General features: G+C 41.9%; 1 protein-coding gene across 1 annotated transcript in view; it reads left to right on the top strand.

Annotated features, from left to right (window-relative positions):
- The first annotated feature begins 19,599 nt into the window (after nt 1–19,599).
- The window catches only part of THSD7B (thrombospondin type 1 domain containing 7B), a 376,479-nt gene continuing 374,169 nt past the window's right edge, over nt 19,600–21,909 (top strand). The window contains exons 1-2 of the mRNA XM_058193966.1: nt 19,600–19,609; nt 20,562–21,399. Coding sequence (XP_058049949.1) covers nt 19,600–19,609; nt 20,562–21,399 — 848 coding nt within the window. The remainder of the gene's footprint in view (nt 19,610–20,561; nt 21,400–21,909) is intronic.

The raw sequence follows: 21,909 nt of genomic DNA, 5'->3' as shown, positions 1-21,909 counted from the left end.
GAGGGAGAGTCGGAGCAGAATGTCCCAGCCTACAGCATCCATCGGTATTCATCTGGCTAGCATCCTGTCAGTGAGAGAATTGAGGGGTGTTTGGAAACTCAAACAGTATTTGCTGTGTGAGCAAGAAGGAGACAGGAAGGACGCTGGGCGTGGCTTAGCTCAACTGTTCTGTAGTAAAGCTGCTTGCTGCTGTGAAAGTAAAACTGAAAGTGAAACTCCTCTCCTCTGCTTGTGTTTTGCCTTTGGAACAGATTTCTTTTCAGGTGGGGAGGGCGAGTAGAACTCCTTAGCATCAGAGCATGTTAATAATAATATAGGAAATACTAATGCTCTGATGGTCATTTCGAAAAATCCTTTCTTAGTTAGCACTTAGAAGCCAAGAGAAACATATGTGGCAAATTTCAAGTTTGTAGTCTTTTTGGTTCTGGAGATTTTGTGATTATGTGTGAGTGGTTTTCATATATATATATATGTATATATATATGTATATATGTATATGTATATATATATATATGTATATGTATATGTATATGTATATATATATATATATATATATATGTAGGTCTTTGGTTGTTCGGGTTTTCTCCCGTGTAAAATTGGAAGTGTCTTGGCGACGTTTCGACGAAGTCTCATTCGTCATCTTCAGGCTTCAGCTTCGTGCTTCTGGGAGCAATGTGTGATCGCAGCTGTTTCTTCCTTTATACAAGACCTATATACAACACCCGTGAAAACCTCAGAAAACATATATATATATATATATATATATATATATATATATATATATATATATATATATATATATATATAAATTATATAATAGACTAAAACAATTTTCAATAACCATATAACAAATATAAAAATTGAAACACAGTAGGAATTTAAAATACTGTTGTGACATTATGTAGCATTTGAGTCCCAGAAAGTAGCGGCCAGGAACAAATTGTCCATCATCCATAGTAAATCCATCAAGATTATGGCATATCAATAAATAAATGTTTAAGACTCTGCAATTCCCTACATTTGCAGTTTCCATCGCTTGTGATATCATCTCAGCCTGACATTATTGGACTATAAAGCAACTCCTCTCCATCAGATGCTAGTATGGGACCATATAGTTCTTGAGTTGCTCTGGACCTAACCCTTGAGGGTTATCCTTAACATTTTGAATTGTGCTTGGGAACAAACAACTAGTACATTTTTAACCTATCTAAAAACACTAAGCAAAACTCTTGTAATTGCATTCTGCACCAGATGTGGTTTTTCAAGTTAATAGTCCAATCTGGATGGGACACTATATCCAAATTTAATCTTGTTTGAAATGAATGCTTAAACTGGACAAATGCTGTCCTAACTTCAGGTGCCACCAAAACTTCTCAGTGCAAAATCTTAAATTACCCCAGGCTGAGAATGTGATGTTTCAGGTAAATACTATTCTATCCAAAACACAGTGTTTTCTATATCCTGGATATATTGTCCATTTTAATTTATTAGCATTCAATCAATGCATTATTTCTTTTGGATACTGAATCAGAACATGAAACATTTTTTTTCTGGTACATGGAAGTACAATGTGTTTTATTGGCATACTGACAACAGTTCTTATCATATTTCTTGATGATCAGATGTAGATGCTAAATAATTAGAGATAAATCAAGATTAAACCATGAGGAAAAGTATTTTCTGATGTCCATGAGCTGAACACCCCCAGCTCCCAAAAGCTCCAAGAAAATGATATAATCAGCAAAAAATCGTCCCTCCCAAACTCTTTCCTTTCAAATGGTCCAGAAGAATTTCATAATTGATGATACTGAATGCCACTAATAGGTCCTGCAGACCCAACAGAGTTGGACTCCCATGGTCTAACTCTCAGCACAGACCTTCTACTGTGTAAGCAAAACTGAATTAGCTATTCCCTTTTTCTGTACTATCTCACTAATGAGAATGGTTCATAAATAAATCATTTGGTGCATCATAAGAAAAATAAATGTATTCTGCCTACTGCAGTCATTGATATGAAAAAATATGTTTCTTCACTCAAATTTAGATCTAGTTAAGTTACTGATATTCATGTTGTAATGTTATTAATATATCAAAATGAACTGTCAGGAAATGGTATGTAATATATCCATGTTCTGCTCCTTCAAAAAAGCTTCGCTATACAGTATAATCTGACTTTGCAAAATTTGTCTGTACTTTCATTTTCAGTCAGTTGAATGTCTATTTTGGATGGGTGAAATGTCCATAAGATGTTCATCCATTTGAAATCATTGGATTGGTTTCTCAAATATTTGTGGGTAAGGCGTATAATAAAATAATTGTTTTAGTCCTAAGTACAGGTAGTCCTTGATTTATGACTGAAATGGAGCCTAAAAATCCAACCTATGTCATGAGGCACCCATGTGTCCAATATGATTTTTGCACTGATTGTTAAGCAGATATGGCAGTCATAAATTGAATGCCATGGTCTTTAAGCAAATGCCACAATGTGTCCACAATGTAACCATTGTCTACAATGGGCCTTTATTTGCCAGAAACCAGAAGTAAATGCTAATTTCCTATTTAAAAAAAACAACAACTTCACGAATGACAGTCACGTGACTGCAGGATGCTGCAAATGGATGTAAAAACTGTTATGTATCTTTAAATGTTTTGGCGGGAAACAAGCACGTTGCTGATTGGTTGAAGCCGCCGGTTAAACAGTATATAAGGAGAGGTTTTTCCCCAGCCGGGTTGCTGGGTTCACCCTATATTAAAGAGCTGTTGTCACTACCCTGGTCTCCAGCCTCGTTACTTCCCGAACTTAACACTGGCGACGAGGATGGGATCCCGAGGCTAAGGAGCACCAGAACCGAGCTGAAGCACGGAAGAACCGAACCCAGCAAGCCCAGGGCAGAAACGCGGAGATGGCCAGTTATACTCCGCCCGCGCCGTTTGACCCAGCCAGAGAGAAATGGGAACGACATGACCCGCTTCAAAAGCTTCAGAAGCAAACGAACTGCAAGGAGTTCCAGACAACCGCAAAGGGCATACTTTTGAGCCACTGCGGTCCCGAGGTCATCGACATCGCGAAGCCCTGGCAGAGCCAACGCCGTACAATCGGTATCGTGGCAAACTCTGCAAACCCTGCTAAAAACCACGCGCCAACGCCGCCCAAATACGCGCGGCGCTTTGAATTTGGAGAGCGAGCAGCTGGAGGCGAATCCATCAGCGACTACATGGCCGCCCTGCGGAAAGCCTCCAAAGACTGTGGGTACGAGACCTGGACGAGGCGCTGCTAGAGCAACTCATCCGTGGGGTCAGAGACATGCGTTATGGAGGCGGCTGCTATCAAAAGCAGCAATCGCTGGCAAACGCCTGGACGAAGCCAGAGCTCATGAAATGTCCACCCAAGCGGCGGAGACCCTGCAAAAAGCCACTCACAAAGGCGCAGCACAAAGTCAACCCCGTGCACCAAGAAGAGATCCAGACCGAATCAGACGGTGAGGATGAGGAAGGGTTTGTCGAACCGAGAAACGCGGCAAAGAAGACCGGACGAATGCGGAAGTTGCGGAGGTCAACACCAGCGCCAACAATGCAAGTTCAAGGACGCTACATGTCGGCGGTGCGAGAAGAAGGGCACCTGCTCAAGTCTGTCGAGCTCCCAACCTTCCCGCCGAATTCAAATCAGCCAATCAGAGCGCTGGATCGGCAAGGCGACCCGTGATTGGCTCAAACAAAAAGGCGCGAACTCGAATCAAACGACTGTGATCATAGGTCGCCTCAACCCGGTGGAGAAGAAAATCTTCACCAAACCCAAAATAGAAGGAGTGCCGTGCCGACTAGAAGTGGACACCGGTCAGCGATCACAATCATGTCCTGGGACACTTTGCAAAGCTTTGCCATCAGTCGCAAACGCCACCTGCAAACACAACGGCCACGAGTCCACGACTACCAAGGGAATCGCATCCCTGTTCGAGGGACCACCTCTGTCCGAGTCGAGCACGGACCACAAGAAGACCCTGCCCATCACGATCGTCAAGGGACCCTGCCAAGTTTGTTGGGACTAGACTGGTTCTGCATTGGGCATGGGAGTGACTGGCATCTACAGAAGTGACTGTAACCTGAAAGACACTCATGAACGAGTTCAAGATGTCTTCAAGGACTGCCTGGGCAAGTACAAGGGGACCCCTATTTCCTTCAACTTAGACCCCAGGTAGCCCCTATTAGGTTAAAGGCAAGGAGAGTCCTTTGCCCTTAAACCAAGATTGACAAGGAGATAGACAAGCTCATAAATCAGGGATTTGGTGCCAGTCGATCATGCCAAAGTGGGAGACGCCAATCGTCACCCCAGTAAAACCAGATGGGTCAGTTAGAATCTGCGCTGACTACAAGGCAACGTTAAACAAAGCCTTACAAAAAGCGCTTACCCAGTTCCGTGGTGCAACACTTGCTGCACTCTGGGGCAAGGGCAAGTTTTTGCAATTAGATTTGGCTCAAGCCTATCAACAACTGCCCGTAGACGCCAACACAGCCAAGCCCAAACGATTGTAACTCATAGGGGGCTTTCAAGTGTACCCGATTACAATTTGGGGTGAGTGTGGCACCAGGGCTGTTCCAAAACTTAATGGAACGACTTCTGCAAGGGCTCCCAGGGTAGTTCCCTATTTTGATGATGTATTGATATCAGAAAATTTAGAGGAATTGGGGAGCGCTTGAGAAAAGTTCTGGGCATTTTCCGTCAGCCGGTCTAAAGGTTAAAGTGAACAAATGCCAGATAGGGGTAGAATGTAGAATTCTTGGGCTAGAATAGACAAGAAAGGAATTCACCCCACTGAGAGCAAGGTCAAGGCAATAAGAAAGGCTCCAGCGCCCAAAACAAAACAGAGCTACAGGCATTCCTGGGCTAGTGAATTTTACGGTCTTTTTAAAAATAAGGCAACCGTTGCGAACCGCTGCATAAGTTACTGGGAAAGAATACTGTTTGGTCTTGGGGAAAGTCGAAGCTAGGGCTTTCAAGCAGTAAAAACCTACTCGAGCGATAGCCTGCTAATCCAGTATCATAGCTCATTGCCATTGGTTAGTTTGGCGCTCCCTTACGGAGTGGGGCTGTGCTCAGCCACAGACTTCCAAATGGCACAGAAGCCCCATAGCCTTCTACTCCAGAACGATGTCCTCAGAGAGGAACTATAGCCAGTTGGACAAAGAAGCTAGCTATAGTGTCAGGGGTAAAAAGTTTCACGAATATGTTTTGGCAGAGACTTTGAAATTGTTACTGACCATAGACCGCTGTTAGGATACTGGCGATCACCAACGCCTGGCACTTTCACCCACGATTGACCCGATGGACTATCTTTTAGCCGCTTATTCCTACAAGCTGCAGCATCGACCAGGAAAAGAAGTGCGGACGCATTAAGCCCACTGCCAGGGGCGATCAAGACCCCACTCCGGGACGCCAATTGACTCTGGACTCTGGCCCAGTCACATCTAAGGAAGTGGCTCGGCATCATACCGGGACATTAGAACTGTACTGGTTGGGTACAAGAGGGTGGCCGCCGCGCCGGCGAGCGCTTTAAGGAATTTGTAAAAACGTGGGGAACCTCGGCTCAAGGGGGTGCCTGCTATGGGGGATCGAGTGGTGATCCCGGAGAAATTGAGGAAAGGTATTGGACCTCCTCCACGAGGGTCACCCAGGGATCGTAAGGATGAAGGGGCTAGCAAGAAGCTATGTGTGGTGGCCACCTAATGGACTCAGAAATTGCTGAGAAGGTAGGAAATGCCAGGCCTTGCCAAGAGTCCAGACCACTACCCCAACGGCCCCAGTCAGGAATGGGAAAACCCCAAGGGCCCTGGTCGAGAATCCACATTGATTTTGCTGGCCCTTCCACGGCCAAACCTTCCTAGTGGTAGTCGACGCTTCTAAATGGCTGGAAATCATTCTCATGAGATCCATGACAGCCGAGGCAGTAATCGCAGCCCTGGCACCTATTGCAACCCACGGGTTGCCCGACACGCTAGTATCCGACAACGCCCGCACCACGGCAACCCAGTTTGAGGAATACTGGCAGATGAGGGCATCCGCATGCCCTCTCTGCGCCTTTCCACCCGCGCCGAATGGCCTTGCAGAGCTTCCGTCCGAGCGCAAAGAGGCATTGTCAAGACTCAAGCCAGGCGACTGGCAAACAAAGATAGATTTCTTCTGGCCGCTCCAGCATAGAACCCCAGCACTGCAACAGGCAGAAGCCCAGCCGACTATTGATGGGACGGAAGCTCCGGTGCCCACTAGACTGCTTAAATCCAGTACACACCAGAGGGTTACAAGGGGAACTGGAAAACTAGAGAAATGGACATAGGCGATCGAGTGGGGCCCGCAACTATGGGGACGGCCCAAGTTGGCTGGCAGGGCAAATCATAAAAGCAACCGTCCAAAATCATACTTAGTTGAGTTAAAGACAACCGAGTATGGAGGCGCCACATAGATCAAATAAGAAACGAATAGCCGAACAACCCGAGCTAAATGAAACAGACCATGACCACACATTATTTGAACCCACAGCTGACTTTAACCCGGGAGGCGCAAGACTTAGCTGAGTCCTCGGAGGTCCAGCGACGCCATCAGGTTCCTTTGGAAACAGCAGGGACGACTCTGCAGTAATCCAAGGCCGGATGGCCTAGAAAAGAGTCTGCAGTAATCCAGGGCCGGATGGCCTAGAGAAAGAGCTGGGAGGAGCAACAGCCCCTCCGACCAGCTCAACCCACTCCCAAGGACTGAACCGCAGGTCCGAAAGAATCAGGAGACGCCCAGGTTATTTGCGTGACTACGCCGAAAATAACATGTAAATAATATGTAAATATAGGTAAAGTGTTTTCTGGGAGGGAGGAGTGTTATGTATCTTTAAATGTTTTGGCGGAAACAAGCACGTTGTTGATTGGTTGAAGCCGTTAAACAGTATATAAGGAGAGGTTTTTCCCAGCCAGGTTGCTGGGTTCACCCTATATTAAAGAGCTGTTGTCACTACCCTGGTCTCCAGCCTCGTTACTTCCGAACTTAACAAAAATATTCATGCTAGTGCCAATGTGATCAACTGAAGGAAATGCCCTGTCATGGATCTAAAGCACCTTTTCCAGCATAACTAAATAATTAAGAAATTGTCAAGGATACTTATCTCTGAAAATAAGAATAGTTCAGAAACATCAGCTCAGATTTTATGGGTCTCCTTTTTCTTCATAAATGACAGCAGTTGTTGAATGTTAGCTAATAGACTAAGTACTATCTGAGTTCAGATTGAGACAGCTTTTGCCAATCTGAGCAAAATTCTAACTGGAAGGATGATTATATTCTGAGGTTGTGATCATTAGTGTTATGTTTATGTTTAAATATGCCTTCAATTTTCTGTTAACTGAAGTACATTGTTTAGTGTCACACAATTTTTTCTGTTTCAGTTATATTGTTATAAATGATGAAAGTTGACCATATGTAGGATTAGCTTCACATGCATGATTGAGGTCCCAGGCATTTAAGACATTTCCCAACCCACTAGCCTGTAAAATGCGTTACCAACGTGGTTGCTAACATATGTTGATCTTAGATAATGGACCTATTCATCTAGGACTTGCAGTTTGGCAGCCTTTTTGGGTTTAGGAACTACTCTATAAAAGCCAGATCAAATAGAATAGAATAGAATAGAATAGAATAGAATAGAATAGAATAGAATAGAATAGAATAGAATAGAATAGAATTTTATTGGCCAAGTGTGATTGGACACACAAGGAATTTGTCTTGGTGCATATGCTCTCAGTGTACATAAAAGACTTGTACATTCATCAAGGTACAACATTTACAACACAATTGATGATCAATATATCAATATAAATCATAAGGATTGCCAGCAACAAGTTATAGTCATACAGTCATAAGTGGAAAGAGATTGGTGATGGGAACTATGAAACGATTAATAGTAGTGGAGATTCAGTAAATAGTCTGACAGTGTTGAGGAATTATTTGTTTAGCAGAGTGATGGCCTTCAAAAAAAAATTGTTCTTGTGTCTAGTTGTTCTGGTGTGCAGTGCTCTATAGCGTCGTTTTGAGGGTAGGAGTTGAAACAGTTTATGTCCAGGATGCGAGGGATCTGCAAATATTTTCAAATTCAGTTCGCTGTAAGAAAAAAATACTGTAATATTTTCTACTTTAGTTTGTAATTGTAGGAAAGTTTCTAGTCACTTCTGGTTTATAATTTTAAGAACCCTTTGGAAACAGCAGGGACGACTCTGCAAATAATCCAAGGCCGGATGGCCTAGACAAAGAGCCTGCAAGTAATCCAGGGCCGGATGGCCTAGAGAAAGAGCTGGGAGGAGCAAACAGCCCCTCCGACCAGCTCAACCCACTCCCAAGGACTGAGCTGAGTCCGAAAGAATCAGGAGACGCCCAGGTTATTTGCGTGACTACGTCGAAAAATAACATGTAAATAATATGTAAATATAGGTAAAGTGTTTTCTGGGAGGGGAGGAGTGTTATGTATCTTTAAATGTTTTGGCGGGAAACAAGCACGTTGCTGATTGGTTGAAGCCGCCGGTTAAACAGTATATAAGGAGAGGTTTTTCCCCAGCCGGGTTGCTGGGTTCACCCTATATTAAAGAGCTGTTGTCACTACCCTGGTCTCCAGCCTCGTTACTTCCCGAACTTAACAAAAACAGTCTGGCGGCTCAGTGCCAAAATGTGATCATGTGACTGAAGGGGAGGGGAAATGCCCTGGGTCATGGATCTGGGTCATAAGCACCTTTTGGGGGGGTCCAGCATAACTTTAAATGGCCACTAAGAAACCGGTCATTAAGTCAAGGACTACCCGTATCTCCTGAAAATAAGGAATAGTTCAGAAACATCAGCCTCAGATTTTATGGGTCTCCTTTTTTCTTTCATTGCATGACAGTGCAGTTGTTGCTGAATGTTAGGCTAATAGACCTCGGAAGTTTACTTATAATCTAGAGTTCAGAGTTGAGACAGCTTTTGCCAATCTGAGCAAAATTCTAATTGGAAGGATGATTAGTATTCCTGATGGTTGTGTTATCACATTAGTGTTATGTTTATGTTTAAATATGCCTTCCAATTTTCTGTTAACTGAAGTACATTGTTTAAAAAAAAGTGTCACACAATTTTTTCTGTTTCCAGTTATATTGTTATAAATGATGAAAGTTGACCATATGTAGGATTAGCTTCACATGCATGATTGAGGTCCCAGGCATTTAAGACATTTCCCAACCCACTAGCCTGCAAATGCGTTACCAACGTGGTTGCTAACATATGTTGATCTTAGATAATGGACCTATTCATCTAGGACTTGCAGTTTGGCAGCCTTTTGGGTTTAGGAACTACTCTATAAAAGCCAGATCAAATAGAATAGAATAGAATAGAATAGAATAGAATAGAATAGAATAGAATAGAATAGAATAGAATAGAATAGAATTTTTATTGGCCAAGTGTGATTGGACACACAAGGAATTTGTCTTGGTGCATATGCTCTCAGTGTACATAAAAGAAAAGATACGTTCATCAAGGTACAACATTTACAACACAATTGATGATCAATATATCAATATAAATCATAAGGATTGCCAGCAACAAGTTATAGTCATACAGTCATAAGTGGAAAGAGATTGGTGATGGGAACTATGAAACGATTAATAGTAGTGCAGATTCAGTAAATAGTCTGACAGTGTTGAGGGAATTATTTGTTTAGCAGAGTGATGGCCTTCGGGAAAAAATTGTTCTTGTGTCTAGTTGTTCTGGTGTGCAGTGCTCTATAGCGTCGTTTTGAGGGTAGGAGTTGAAACAGTTTATGTCCAGGATGCGAGGGATCTGCAAATATTTTCAAATTCAGTTCGCTGTAAGAAAAAAATACTGTAATATTTTCTACTTTAGTTTGTAATTGTAGGAAAGTTTCTAGTCACTTCTGGTTTATAATTTTAAGAACAGTTCCATGGAAATGGCACTGATTATTGTAAGTTATCTCCTGCTGTTAAATAACTGTATAATAACAGATCAGCTACAATGGATTTTTCATAGTAATATTACATTGGCAAATATTTTTATAACTATTGCTGGATACAGAAAACAACAGGGATGTTAAGAATAACTCTGTTAAAATCAAATGAATCCAAGTTGTTTTTAGCACAAATTGCTATTTAGTTATTGACTGGGTTTAGTGCCAGTTTTATAATTTATACCTTCCAAAAATTGAATCTGGCACACACATACAAAAAAGCTTAGAAAACATAGTAAAGAAAAACACTGCGTTTGTTCTTTACTTTTCTGTAGTGTATGGATTTTATGGTATTGTCTTTTACTTTTCATATTAAATAAATTCAGATGGGATACATTTCTTTAAATAACATAGGTACTTAGATAAAAGAATTGTGTAACTAATTAAATATGGAGTATTATATGGTTATATACATGCCCATACAAATATACAGTGTGTGTGAGAGAGAGGGAGGGAGGGAGGGAGGGAGAGAGAGAGAGAGAGAGACAGAGACAGAGAGAGAGAGGGAGAGAGAGAGAGAGGGAGAGAGAGAGAGAGACCAGGCCATAAACAATTGAATAATAATCAAATAGGATTGTATTTATAAATGCCATCATGTAACTCCCGGAATTCTCCAGTTATCCATGCTGAGTTGAAGTCCACCCATCAAAAGTTGCCAAAGCTGAGAAATATTGCTTTAAATGTATTAAACCTTTGTCATGGTCAGATCACTCTCTCCTTCGCCTGGACTTTCTGACCGCCATTCAACACCGCAGGGAGACGGAGCCAATACGTTGGTTCCGTCCCAGGTGCCTGATGGACCCGGAGAGGTTCCGGACGGAGCTTGGGCCACTTCCTGAGGGTCTGGCTCACGGCACGGCTGAGGAACTTGTTGCGGCCTGGGAACAGGCCACGGCGGGGGCCTTAGACCGTGTCGTGCCTTTGCGGCCTCTGACCCGGCGCAGGTCCCAACCGGCTCCTTGGTTCTCCAAGGAGCTGAGGGGGATGAAACGCCGGAGAAGACGCCTAGAGAGTTCCTGGAGGTCTAGCCGTTCAGAGGCTGATCGGACACTAGTGAAGTCCTATAATAGGACCTACCTAGTGGCATTGAGGGAAGCGAGGCGTTGCTATGCCTCCTCCCTCATTGCGTCAGCAGATAACCGCCCAGCCGCCCTGTTTCGGGTGACTCGCTCCCTCCTTCACCAGGGGGAGCGGGATGACCCGTTGCAGGGACGTGCTGAGGAGTTTAACGGTTATCTATACGAAAAAATCGTTCAGCTTCGGGACGGTTTGGACCAAAATTGCGGTGATTCAGGTGAGACGTCTGAGGGTGGTCTTGGTGATATTGTTTGGGATGAGTTTGACCCTGTGGCTCCCGAGGACATGGACAGGTTGTTGGGTAGGCTGAATGCCACCACGTGTTTACTGGACTCGTGCCCCTCCTGGTTGGTGCTGGCCACTCAGGAGGTGACACGAGGCTGGCTCCAGGCGATTACGAGTGCTTCTTTGTTGGAGGGAGTCTTTCCGGCCGCCTTGAAAGAGGCGGTGGTGAGGCCCCTCCTCAAGAAGCCTTCCTGACCCGCTGTTTTAGGTAATTATCGTCGTCTCCAACCCGCCGCGAAGGTTGTAGAGAGTATGGTGGCATATCAGTTTTACACCTGGATGAAACTGTCTATCTAGACCTTCCAGTCCGGTTTCCGGCCCGGTTACAGCACTGAGACGGCTTTGGTCGTTGGTGGATGATCTCTGGAGGGCCAGGATAGGTTGTTCCTCCGCTCTGGTCCTATTAGACCTCTCAGCGGCTTTTGATACCATCGACCATGGTATCCTGCTGCGCCGGTTGGAGGGATTGGGAGTGGAGGCACCGCTTATCGGTGGTTCTCCTCCTATCTCTCCGATCGGTCGCAGACGGTGTTGACAGGGGCAGAGGTCGGCCCGAGGCGCCTCACTTGTGGGTGCCGAGGGTGATTCTCTCGCCTTCTGTTCAACATCTATATGAAGCCGCTGGGTGAGATCATCAGTGGCTTCGTGTGAGGTACCAGCTGTACGCTGATGACACCCAGCTGTACCACACCGGCCACCCCAACGAAGCTATCGGGTGCTGTCCCGGTGTTTGGAAGCCGTGACGGGTCTGGATGGGGAGAAACAGGCTCAAGCTCAATCCTCCAAGACAGAGTGGCTGTGGATGCCGGCATCCCGCACAGTCAGCTGAGTCCACGGCTGACTGTTGGGGCGTAGTCATTGGCCCCTGGCGGAGAGGGTGCGCAACTTAGGCCCTCCTGATGAACGGCTGTCTTTGAAGATCATTTGACGGCCGCTCCAGGAGAGCTTTCACCAGGTTCGCTTGCGCCAGTTGCGCCTTTCTAGACCGGGATGCCCTATGCATGGTCACTCACGCCTCGTGACGCCTCGCCTGGATTACTGCAATGCTCTCTACATGGGGCTCCCTTGAAGGGCATCCGAGGCTTCAGTTAGTTCAGAATGCGGCTGCGGGTGATAGAGGGAGCCCTCGTGGCTCCGTGTGACACCTATCCTGCGCAGACTGCACTGGCTACCTGTGGCCTTCCGGTGCGCTTCAAGGTTTTGGTAACCATCTTTAAAGCGCTCCATGGCATAGGGCCGGGTTACTTACGGGACCGCCTACTGCTACCGAATACCTCTCACCACCCCTTCCCCTCTCACAGAGAGGGACTCCTCAGGGTGCCGTCAGCTAGGCAGTGTCGTCTGGTGACACCCAGGGGAAGGGCCTTCTCTGTGGGGGCTCCCACCCTCTGGAACGAACTCCCCCCAGGACTTCGTCAACTTCCGGACCTCCGAACCTTCCGTCGTGAGCTTAAAACACATTTATTCATCTGCGCAGGACTGGATTAGATTTTAAATTTATATTGGTTTTAAATGGGTTTTATTATTTATATTTTTTTAAATAATTCGGCCTTGTAGAATAAGTTTTTTAATTGTTATTTTAGTCTGTATTTATATGTGTTTTTTACTTGCCTGTGAACCGCCCTGAGTCCCTTGGGAGATAGGGCGGTATATAAATGTGATTAATAAATAAATAAATAAACTGTTTAGGTGAATGGATTTAATTATCACCTATTTGGAAGTAAAACTTTATAGTCTCTATAAAAATCTATATAGCTCTATATTGTAGTCATGAGAGCTAGAAACTTGTAGCTAATGTGGTGGTGATTATGCAGAAAATATACTGTATGTGTTATAGCTTGGTGTTTGCAAGCCCTGATAATAAACACCCAAGAAGTTAAGAATTTCAGGATACGTGTGATTTTCACAAACTGGTAATTTTCACAAACCCTAACCTACCTCTGCAAAATTGTGCAAACAGTGGCTTCTATTTCCTGTAACTCTCTTATGAGCGGAAGGGCAGGGATTATTTCCAGCAGGTTCCTCTTGCTTCATTTTTCCTATTGTCTAGTCCAGTATCACAAAGATAGATGAAAAACTACAGATGGTGATGTCTTCTTTGAATAGAGAAGCTTCAAAGTAAAACTCACTTTAAATGATCTCATGATACATTGTTCAAGTTTAAACCAACTACAAAGTTAATTTGCATAAAAATTGTGTATGCAGGGGGGAAATATTATAGCTTGAATTCCATGTAGATAGTAACAGAATAACAGAATTGGAAGGGACACTGGAGGTCTTCTGACCCAACCTCCTGCCCAAACTGAATACCTTATAACATTTCAGACAAATGGGTATCCAGTCTTTCTTAAAAGCCTCCAGTGACGGATCACCCAGTACTTCTGAAGGCAAGCTGTTCCACTGGTTAATTGTTTTCATGATCAGGAAATTCCTCCTTAGTTCTAGGTTGCTTGTTCTATGGAGATTCTCAGTCATCCAGGTCATGGTTGTCCCAAAGTTGCTTTTTCAGGAGGCAACTGGATTTTTTTGTTTTTTCTTTGACGATGTTTTGCTTCTCATCCAAGAAGCTTCTTCAACTCTGACTGGATGGTGACCCTTCCTTTGCAAGGTCGTTTGCATTCTTTTAGAAAGTCGTTGAGAACACTGAAAGGTTTATACATATCCTCAGGGTCACCTGAGTAGTGCAAATGGGTGTGGAACCTTTTTGGTTGCAGGATGTTTTCTGCCCTGTGTCCAGAGGTGGTATTCAGCAGGTTTTGACCAGTTCTGGAGAACCGGTAGCGGAAATTTTGAGTAGTTTAGAGAACCTGTAAACACCACTTCTGACTGGCCCCGCCCCCATCTATTCTCTGCCTCATGAGTCCCAGCTGATTGGGAAGAAATGGGGATTTTGCAGTAACCTTCCCCTGGAGTGGGGAGGGAATGGAGATATTACAGTATCATTCCCCTGCCAGGCCCACCAAGCCACCGGTAGTAAACATTTTTGAATCCCACCACTGCCTGTGTCCCTTCACTGTTGAAAAAAGGCACAGGCTGTTGGGGATGAGTCTGTGTTGTCTGCATCTCAAACTGAAGTGCAAATGTTTCCTGTAGCCTGCAATTTTTCTGGAAATCTGTTCATACTCCCACACCATTCAAAGGGTGTTCATCCCAAAGTGCGAAGCTAAAAGTCTGTGGAGCTTCTCAGTCATCACAGACTCATCCCCAAGAGCCTGTGCCTTTTTTCAACAGTGAAGGGACACAAGGAACAAAACATCCTTCAGCCAAGAACGCTTCACACCCATTTGTGCTACTGAGGTGATCCTGAGGACCCAGGTAAACCTCCAAGTGGCCTCAACAACTCTCTAAAAAGAATGCAAATGACCAGCTGTCTGCAAGGAATATAAATCCTCCATTTACCCACCTTCCAGTTACAAATGAAGAAGCTTCTTCGGTGAGAAATGAAATGTCTTTTAAAAAACCAAGAAAGTCCAGTTGCCTCCTGAGAAAGCACCTTTGGGATTCTTTCCTTGTAAATAGAAGACATGTATAGCACACTTTCTTTTCTTTTGAGAGTGATTCAGATAGTTCAGGATTCAATTTACTTGGTTATTTCTCTTTGAAAATGATTTTCTTAATACATTTAAATTTTTGTTGAACATAGTGATTATTGCTGTACAAATTTATTTCCAATTCAATTAAAAAAAAACATGTTTGTGTAAACTGATACTAAACGTTCATGTTCCTCCGGGCTCTTTTAAGCTTTCAAATGAGTTTTGTATATATTTGCCACTTGCCTTCTTATAATTGCAGATGCTGGAAATTAAGTATGAAATTAGACAATTTGATGCAAAGAAAAGATGATGCAACAATTCTACTTTTATATCTTAAAAATACTAAAATAAACTCTTCCCAGTTTATGTATACAGATAGAGATATATTTTATAATTGTTTGTATAGATAGAAATATATTTTATAATTTGTCGATTGTAGGCAGTCTTATTTTGTTTTGTTTTTTAAATTCACATCCAGATCGAATATCTCCAAAATAAAACACTAACAGATTACTCATCTAGATTGTAGAAGAGTGTGTGTTTCCTTTTGAATAATGTCATTTTTAATTGAAACCTGTCAGATGTTTGGACACTCACACTCTTTGACTTATGGGGCCAGTCAACAGCATCTCCCTAGGCTATGACTACAACTATTTTGAAATAAATTAATTCCGTGAAATTAATTCCCTATTAAATGGATATAAGATTGTTGCATTTGGCTGTTAGATCTGTTTTCTGCAGGGTGCCCGAATGTGTCATCTTTGGTTTAATGTTTCATTAGCAGCTGATACAAGTTAACTACTAGGAAACCTACACCAGGGATCTAAGTAGCTTAAAAATCTTAATTTTGTGAGGGAAGTAGAAATATCTGACAGATTTATCAAGGACACGCTCTAATATTCTTTGAAGTAAGCCATCAAAGCTAATCTATACAGTACTGTAGATTTACATACAAAATATGCACATATTCTCTGCTCAGTCGGTAGAATCATCACTGCATTTTGTCTAAAGGGAACTTTGAAGAAGTTACTGAATTTCTTGAAAAAGGAAGCTGGTGCAATTCATGTTCATTGATGGAACAAAAGACTCTGTAGATTGCGCCACCATCTCTGAGTCAATACTAAGATTCCTCACGAAAATCAGTGTCACTAAGTTTCAAAATACTTCTGAATAGGAATCTCAAAATTGGGCTGCCTAATTGTAGGAAAACAGAGTATGAATTTTGGTACTTGTCTTGCTTTTAAGATAGCAGCAGGTAACTATCTTTTTCTATGAAGGGCTGTTAACCCAGAGAGAGAATCTATAGTTGTTCCTTGTCCCAGTGTGAGAACGGCCTACTAACTTTTCCTGAATGCATGTCTTCGTGTCTATACCTGTATCTATAGTTGTGAGACCCCTCTGGAAGGACAGTTTTCCTTAATATTCCACCTCAAGACACTGCATACAAATAATATAATGTGCAGGGCCTGAATTGCTGGAAATTTTGTGACTCTGGTTCCTGTACACTTCCTGACTGTGGCCCCTGACCACTTCATTTGCTCCCCAATTCTTTTTTGCCATTGTTGGGGATTGAACTTGTTGCTTACAATCTCATTTTTCCCCTTAGTTGATTGAGCAGTCATCTAATTGATGGGCAAGCACACCCTTTTGAGCTTCACACTGACTGTGTTACTGTGATTGTAGGAAAGTGTGATCAGGAAAACTCACTTCCTTGGATTGCTGTGTTTTTTCTTTCTCTTTTTCTGTGGGTGACCTGTTGACCTAATAAGTCATTGAGCAGACAGTGAAGACTTTTTTTAAAACAACAACAACATAAAACTCTAATTTGGTTGCCAAAACTGGTGGAATGGTCAATGAGCTGGACCAGAAGGTAGAAAGCCCTCAAATACATTGAGGAACTACCATATTTTTTGGAGTATAAGATGCACCTTTTTCCTACCTAAAAGGGGGTGAGAATTTGGGTGCATCTTATACATCGAATGTAGCCTTGCCCACCCACTGGCCCCCACTCTTTGGCCTCTGCCTCCCAGCAATTTACTTCCTTGCAGCAAGCAGCAAGAAGAAACAGCCCATTTCAGCTTTAGCACAGCCTAATTAGCACAAGTTGATTGTCCCTTGGATTGGCCTCCCTACTCTGAGATGTTTCAGGCTTCAGGGATTGTCATTGCCTATTGCTGCGCAGGCCTCTGCTGCTTGCTGCAAGGAGGTAAATTGCTGGGAGCAGATTTATTTTTCTTGTGCTAATCAAGCTATGCTGAAAATGAAAATGAAAGTAAAGCAGGCTGTTTGCTGCAATGAGGCAAAATTGCTGGGAAGCAGAGGCAGATTTCTTTTTCTTGTTTTCCTCACCAAAAAAGGTAGGTGCATCTTATTGTCTGGTGCATCTTATACTCTGAAAAACATGGTAATTCCTGGGTGATGGCAAATATTGAGACATATGTAGATTGGAGGGTGTGCTGTAGGGGCAGCAAAATTTAGGAATCATGATTTCCTGAAAACTCTGGCTTTCAAAGGAAATGTGGGAAATGTGGGGATGTGGCAGTCAAACAAGTTTGAATCCAACAATAGATAAAGCTAGAACCAATAATCCATGGAACTTGTAGTATTTCCATGTTTGACTTTGAGCCTCTTAAGTTGGATAAGATGGACAATTTACAATTAAAGAATATGGGTACCTTATATTTAATGCTTTTTCTAAAAGAAAAAATGCTTTCTGGAATTTCCCAAGATAGTTTGCTGCTAGAATTCAGCAGCATATTACCAACAGTACTTTTGGGGAATTTGTGGGAAATGATTTGGGGAAACAAATAAATTAACCGAATGTATATAGGGATTTAATCTTTTAAAATGAAAAAAGCAAAACTATATAATAAAAATCAATTTTAAACATTTCACTTGTATGATGTACTATAATACAGTTTTCACTTGTTTTCTGTTTGTTCACTTTTAGCTTTGGATATACTAGTATTTGTAAAATTGGTATGACTATTACTTAAGAGAATTATCATGTGAATTCAAAGCTTGTTTAAATTTAACAGGACTACAAAAAGAACTCAATTAAAAATGAAAAAAGATTGTGCAACTTAAGAGAAATGTAAATGGTGTAATAGGTTTGAATAAGAGTCATCTGGTCTTGAGGATTGGAGTTAACAAATATATGTAAGGAAGTGAAGGTGTAAGTCGAATTATAAACAGAAAGGAAGTAAAAGAAAAAGCATGTGCAGTTATAAATTTACAGCTTGGTGACAGTTGCATGTTATGCTTCTTTGAATGATGATGATGATGAAGAAGAAGAAGAAGAGGAGGAGGAGGAGGAGGAGGAGGAGGAGGAAGAAGAAGAAGAAGAAGAAGAAGAAGAAGAAGAAGAAGAAGAAGAAGAAGAAGAAGAAGAAGAAGAAGAAGAAGAAGAAGAAGAAGAAGAAGACAGGGATGAGTTTAAGAGAGATTGTGCAATATACTAAATGAATGTGATTTAGGAAAAAGACATCTGTACCCTGTTTATGGTCCATTTGATCTGCAAATCATTGGCTCCCATCTTGCCATATTTAATCATGGAAGGTTCTGGATGTGGTTCAAACTACTTTCTGGAAATTCAAGACTACTTTCTTGGAAACGTAAAAGAAAAGGGGAAAAAACTAGACTGAATGTAGACTACAGAAAGAGAAAATATGATTCCTGTATGAAAGGACAGATTAATTTCCCAACAGAATGCATATAGAAAACTGCTGGGGAGACAGTAAAAATAATTATGTTATATAAGTTTGTGCAGGTATCCTAATGGGAAATATGAAAAAGGATGCTTGAAGGAATTATGAGGTGAAAGGGTGTGTATAAGAAGAAATGCACATAAGAAAATAATTGTTCCAAAAATGAAGATGAGAGATCTTGCTGAATGTACATATAGGGAAAAAGATAGCAAAGCATGCAGTCAAAGAGGGCAAGGAATTCTTACGGTTAAAGTGATAGTGTAAATATATAAGTGATTTTGATGAAGAATTTAAAAATGTGCTTTGGCTGAACCAGAGAGATTAAATGATTTGGGATGAAACCAGGGGTGGGCTGCTGCCCTTGTAACAACTGGTTTGCCTGGAACCGAAAATGTGAGTGCCCACGTGGCATCCTTCCACACATATGCGCACCATTGAAAAACTGGCAATTATATAGGATGTGATAGCATCAGAGGTGAGGCCAGCCCTGGTCGGAACTACCGGTTCATGTGAACCGGCAGCAGCCCACCACTGGATGAAACTGAAGAAAGGGAATGCCTGAAGGATTATTTTAGAAATTTATATTGGAATGATAGTGAATGATTCCTGCAAGTCTCCCAAGAAACAAAAAAATTGAAAATAAAAGTCAAAATTTCTGGGAAAATTATGGAAAATTGTTAGGACTAAAAATAAAATGCAGACTGTGTTTATTTGAGAGATGTTAAAACATAGATGTACTTTGTTAGGAAGAGGATTTATCATTTATCTAAAGTATGTTTGAAGACTGCATCTATAACTGATGACTGAAATAATTGTTCCTTCATGCAAAAGGAAAAACAATAAGAATGAACACAAACGGATAAGGGATTACTACAGCTGAAAAGGAAAGGTATATAAGAGGTGATAACAAATTTTGTGAAATATGATTTTTAAGCTGGGGCAGGTAGTATGTAGATCTTTCTGTACTGAACAGATCTTTTATAAATGTATGAGTGTGAGAAAGAAAGCTTATTGCGTGTGTATTGATTTAGAGAAAGATTATAATAGTGAACAGGTTTGGATTGTGGTACAATTTGAGTAATTGCGGAGTTGACTTTTGGTTGCAGAACATGACAAGAGCTGTTAGAAGATACAAGAGTAGTATTTACAACTACTCTTAGCATGGGTTGTCTCTATACTAGACAATCCGTGCCCCCCATTGAATCATTATTTTAGAGATATTTCCTTACTTAAACAGAGAAACAAAATGACTAAGGGCAAAAAAGCAGTTGGAGCAGGAGTGACTTCTGACTTCCTGTTATCTTCCCCATTGAATTTCCTTGTGGGAAGCTGGCAGAGAACATCATTAAATCGTCCTCCCTTCCTCCTTCCCTCCCTCCCTTGAAAATTTATAACTGGTTTGATATAAATTAGATTAATTAGCCCTCCTTCCCTTTTTTTAAACTTTGGCTTACTACTACTTATTTTTATACTACCCGTTTCCCCCAAAATAAGACATCCTCTGATAATAAGCCCAATCTGGCTTTTGAGCGCATGGCAATAAAGGCAAGCGTTTATTTCAGGGTTCAAAAAAATATAAGACAGGGTCTTATTTTTGGGGACACATGATATGTGCAAAAAACAGTATTCACCCTTAAAGGAAATAGAATGATTAGTATAAATGTGTTTGCAAATAACTTCTCTTAGCCTCCGAAATAAGAAAAAAATTCTCTTTTTTATTTTCTGAGCTATTATTCACCTTCTAGTTCTGAAAGTTCTGACTAGGAAAGTTGCAGGCATGATAGAAATGAACCCAAGCTACTTCTACTAGATTGAACCAGTTCTTAGACCACTGGGCTCTGATCTATATCATCATCGTATGTTCTACTTTTCTGTTTGTTTCATCATGAAAACAGACGTTAGACTTAATAACATCCTTAAGATCTCTTATTCTTTTTCTTTTTTAGGTCACTGGGGACGATGTATTGGTGACTGTGGTTCAGGTGGTGTTCAGAGCCGAGTAGTTTGGTGTGTACACTCAGAAGGCTGGACAACCCATCATTCAAACTGTGAACAAAGTGATAGACCTGAATGCCAGAGGAGCTGTTTTAAAATATGTGATTGGCACCTTGAACTCTTTGAGTGGGAAGTTTCAGAATGGAGCATATGCATTCTAGTCCCTTTTGCCCACGGTGAAGTCAAGCCAAGGACTTCAGAGTGTGTAACTGCACAGCATGGATTACAACACAGAACTGTGCAATGCATACAAAAGTTGAATAGAACAGTGGTTTCAAAGGAGATTTGTGGATATTTTACTCTTCAGCCATCTACAGAACAAGCCTGTCTGGTACCTTGCCCACGAGATTGCGTCGTATCCGAATTTTCTGCCTGGTCTGAATGTAGCAAACATTGTGGAAAAAGTATACAGCATAGAACTCGTTTTATTATTGCTCCTCCACTCTACGGTGGAAGCAAATGTCCAAATCTCACTGAGTCCAGAGTATGTGGGGTTTCCATGTCTTGTCCTCATGAGGAAGAGGAATATTCCTACAGTCTTAAAGTCGGACCTTGGAGTAAATGCCGGTTGCCTCATCTGAAGGAGCTTAACATGGTTGGGAGAACCATTCTGGATTTCAGTTCCGATTCAATAGAGCGAAGCACTTTTAAGCTTGAAATGGTTGAAAATTTGCAGCATTCTCACAAGTTTAGGTCCCACTACAGTTCCAGGGCTTGGGATATAGAGATTGGTTATCAAACAAGGCAGGTGAGATGCACAAGAAATGATGGGAAAAATGCTATATTGAGGTAAGTTGTCTTCTTTGTTCATGACAAATCTTTTCTTGAAAGGCAGTTACATTTCCTAAATGGAAGGGCTGTTTTCTAATGGAACAGCCTACCATGGGAAGATGGAGGACCATCTGCTGCCAATTATGTGAGCAGAGGCTGAACAGCCACCTGTCAAGGTTGCTGTAGCAGAGAACAGAGAGCTGGGCTACATCATCTTCACAATTATTTTCAATGTTGCATTTCTCTGATTCTATCTGTTTTTGTGTACCAAGTCTATATTCTGCAATTTCCAGTAATATTTTATATTTACTCTTATTTAGTAATAGGGTAATCAGGATCAAATAGTTCAGAGAGATAATACCATTTTAGAGTTTCTCCTTTTTCTTTTTGGCAGAGTTTCAACCCATATTTTCTGCTAAAGGAAGCAGATAGCATTCATTGCCTATAGCAATTACAAAGGCCATTTCAGATATTTCAAATCACTCGACTGCTGATTATCAAAAGAGACACAGATGCGTGGCAGAAGTA

Source organism: Ahaetulla prasina, chromosome 1 (genome assembly GCF_028640845.1).
Source record: "Ahaetulla prasina isolate Xishuangbanna chromosome 1, ASM2864084v1, whole genome shotgun sequence".
Classification (NCBI taxonomy): domain Eukaryota; kingdom Metazoa; phylum Chordata; class Lepidosauria; order Squamata; family Colubridae; genus Ahaetulla; species Ahaetulla prasina.
This window is presented reverse-complemented; position numbering and strand designations above follow the sequence as displayed.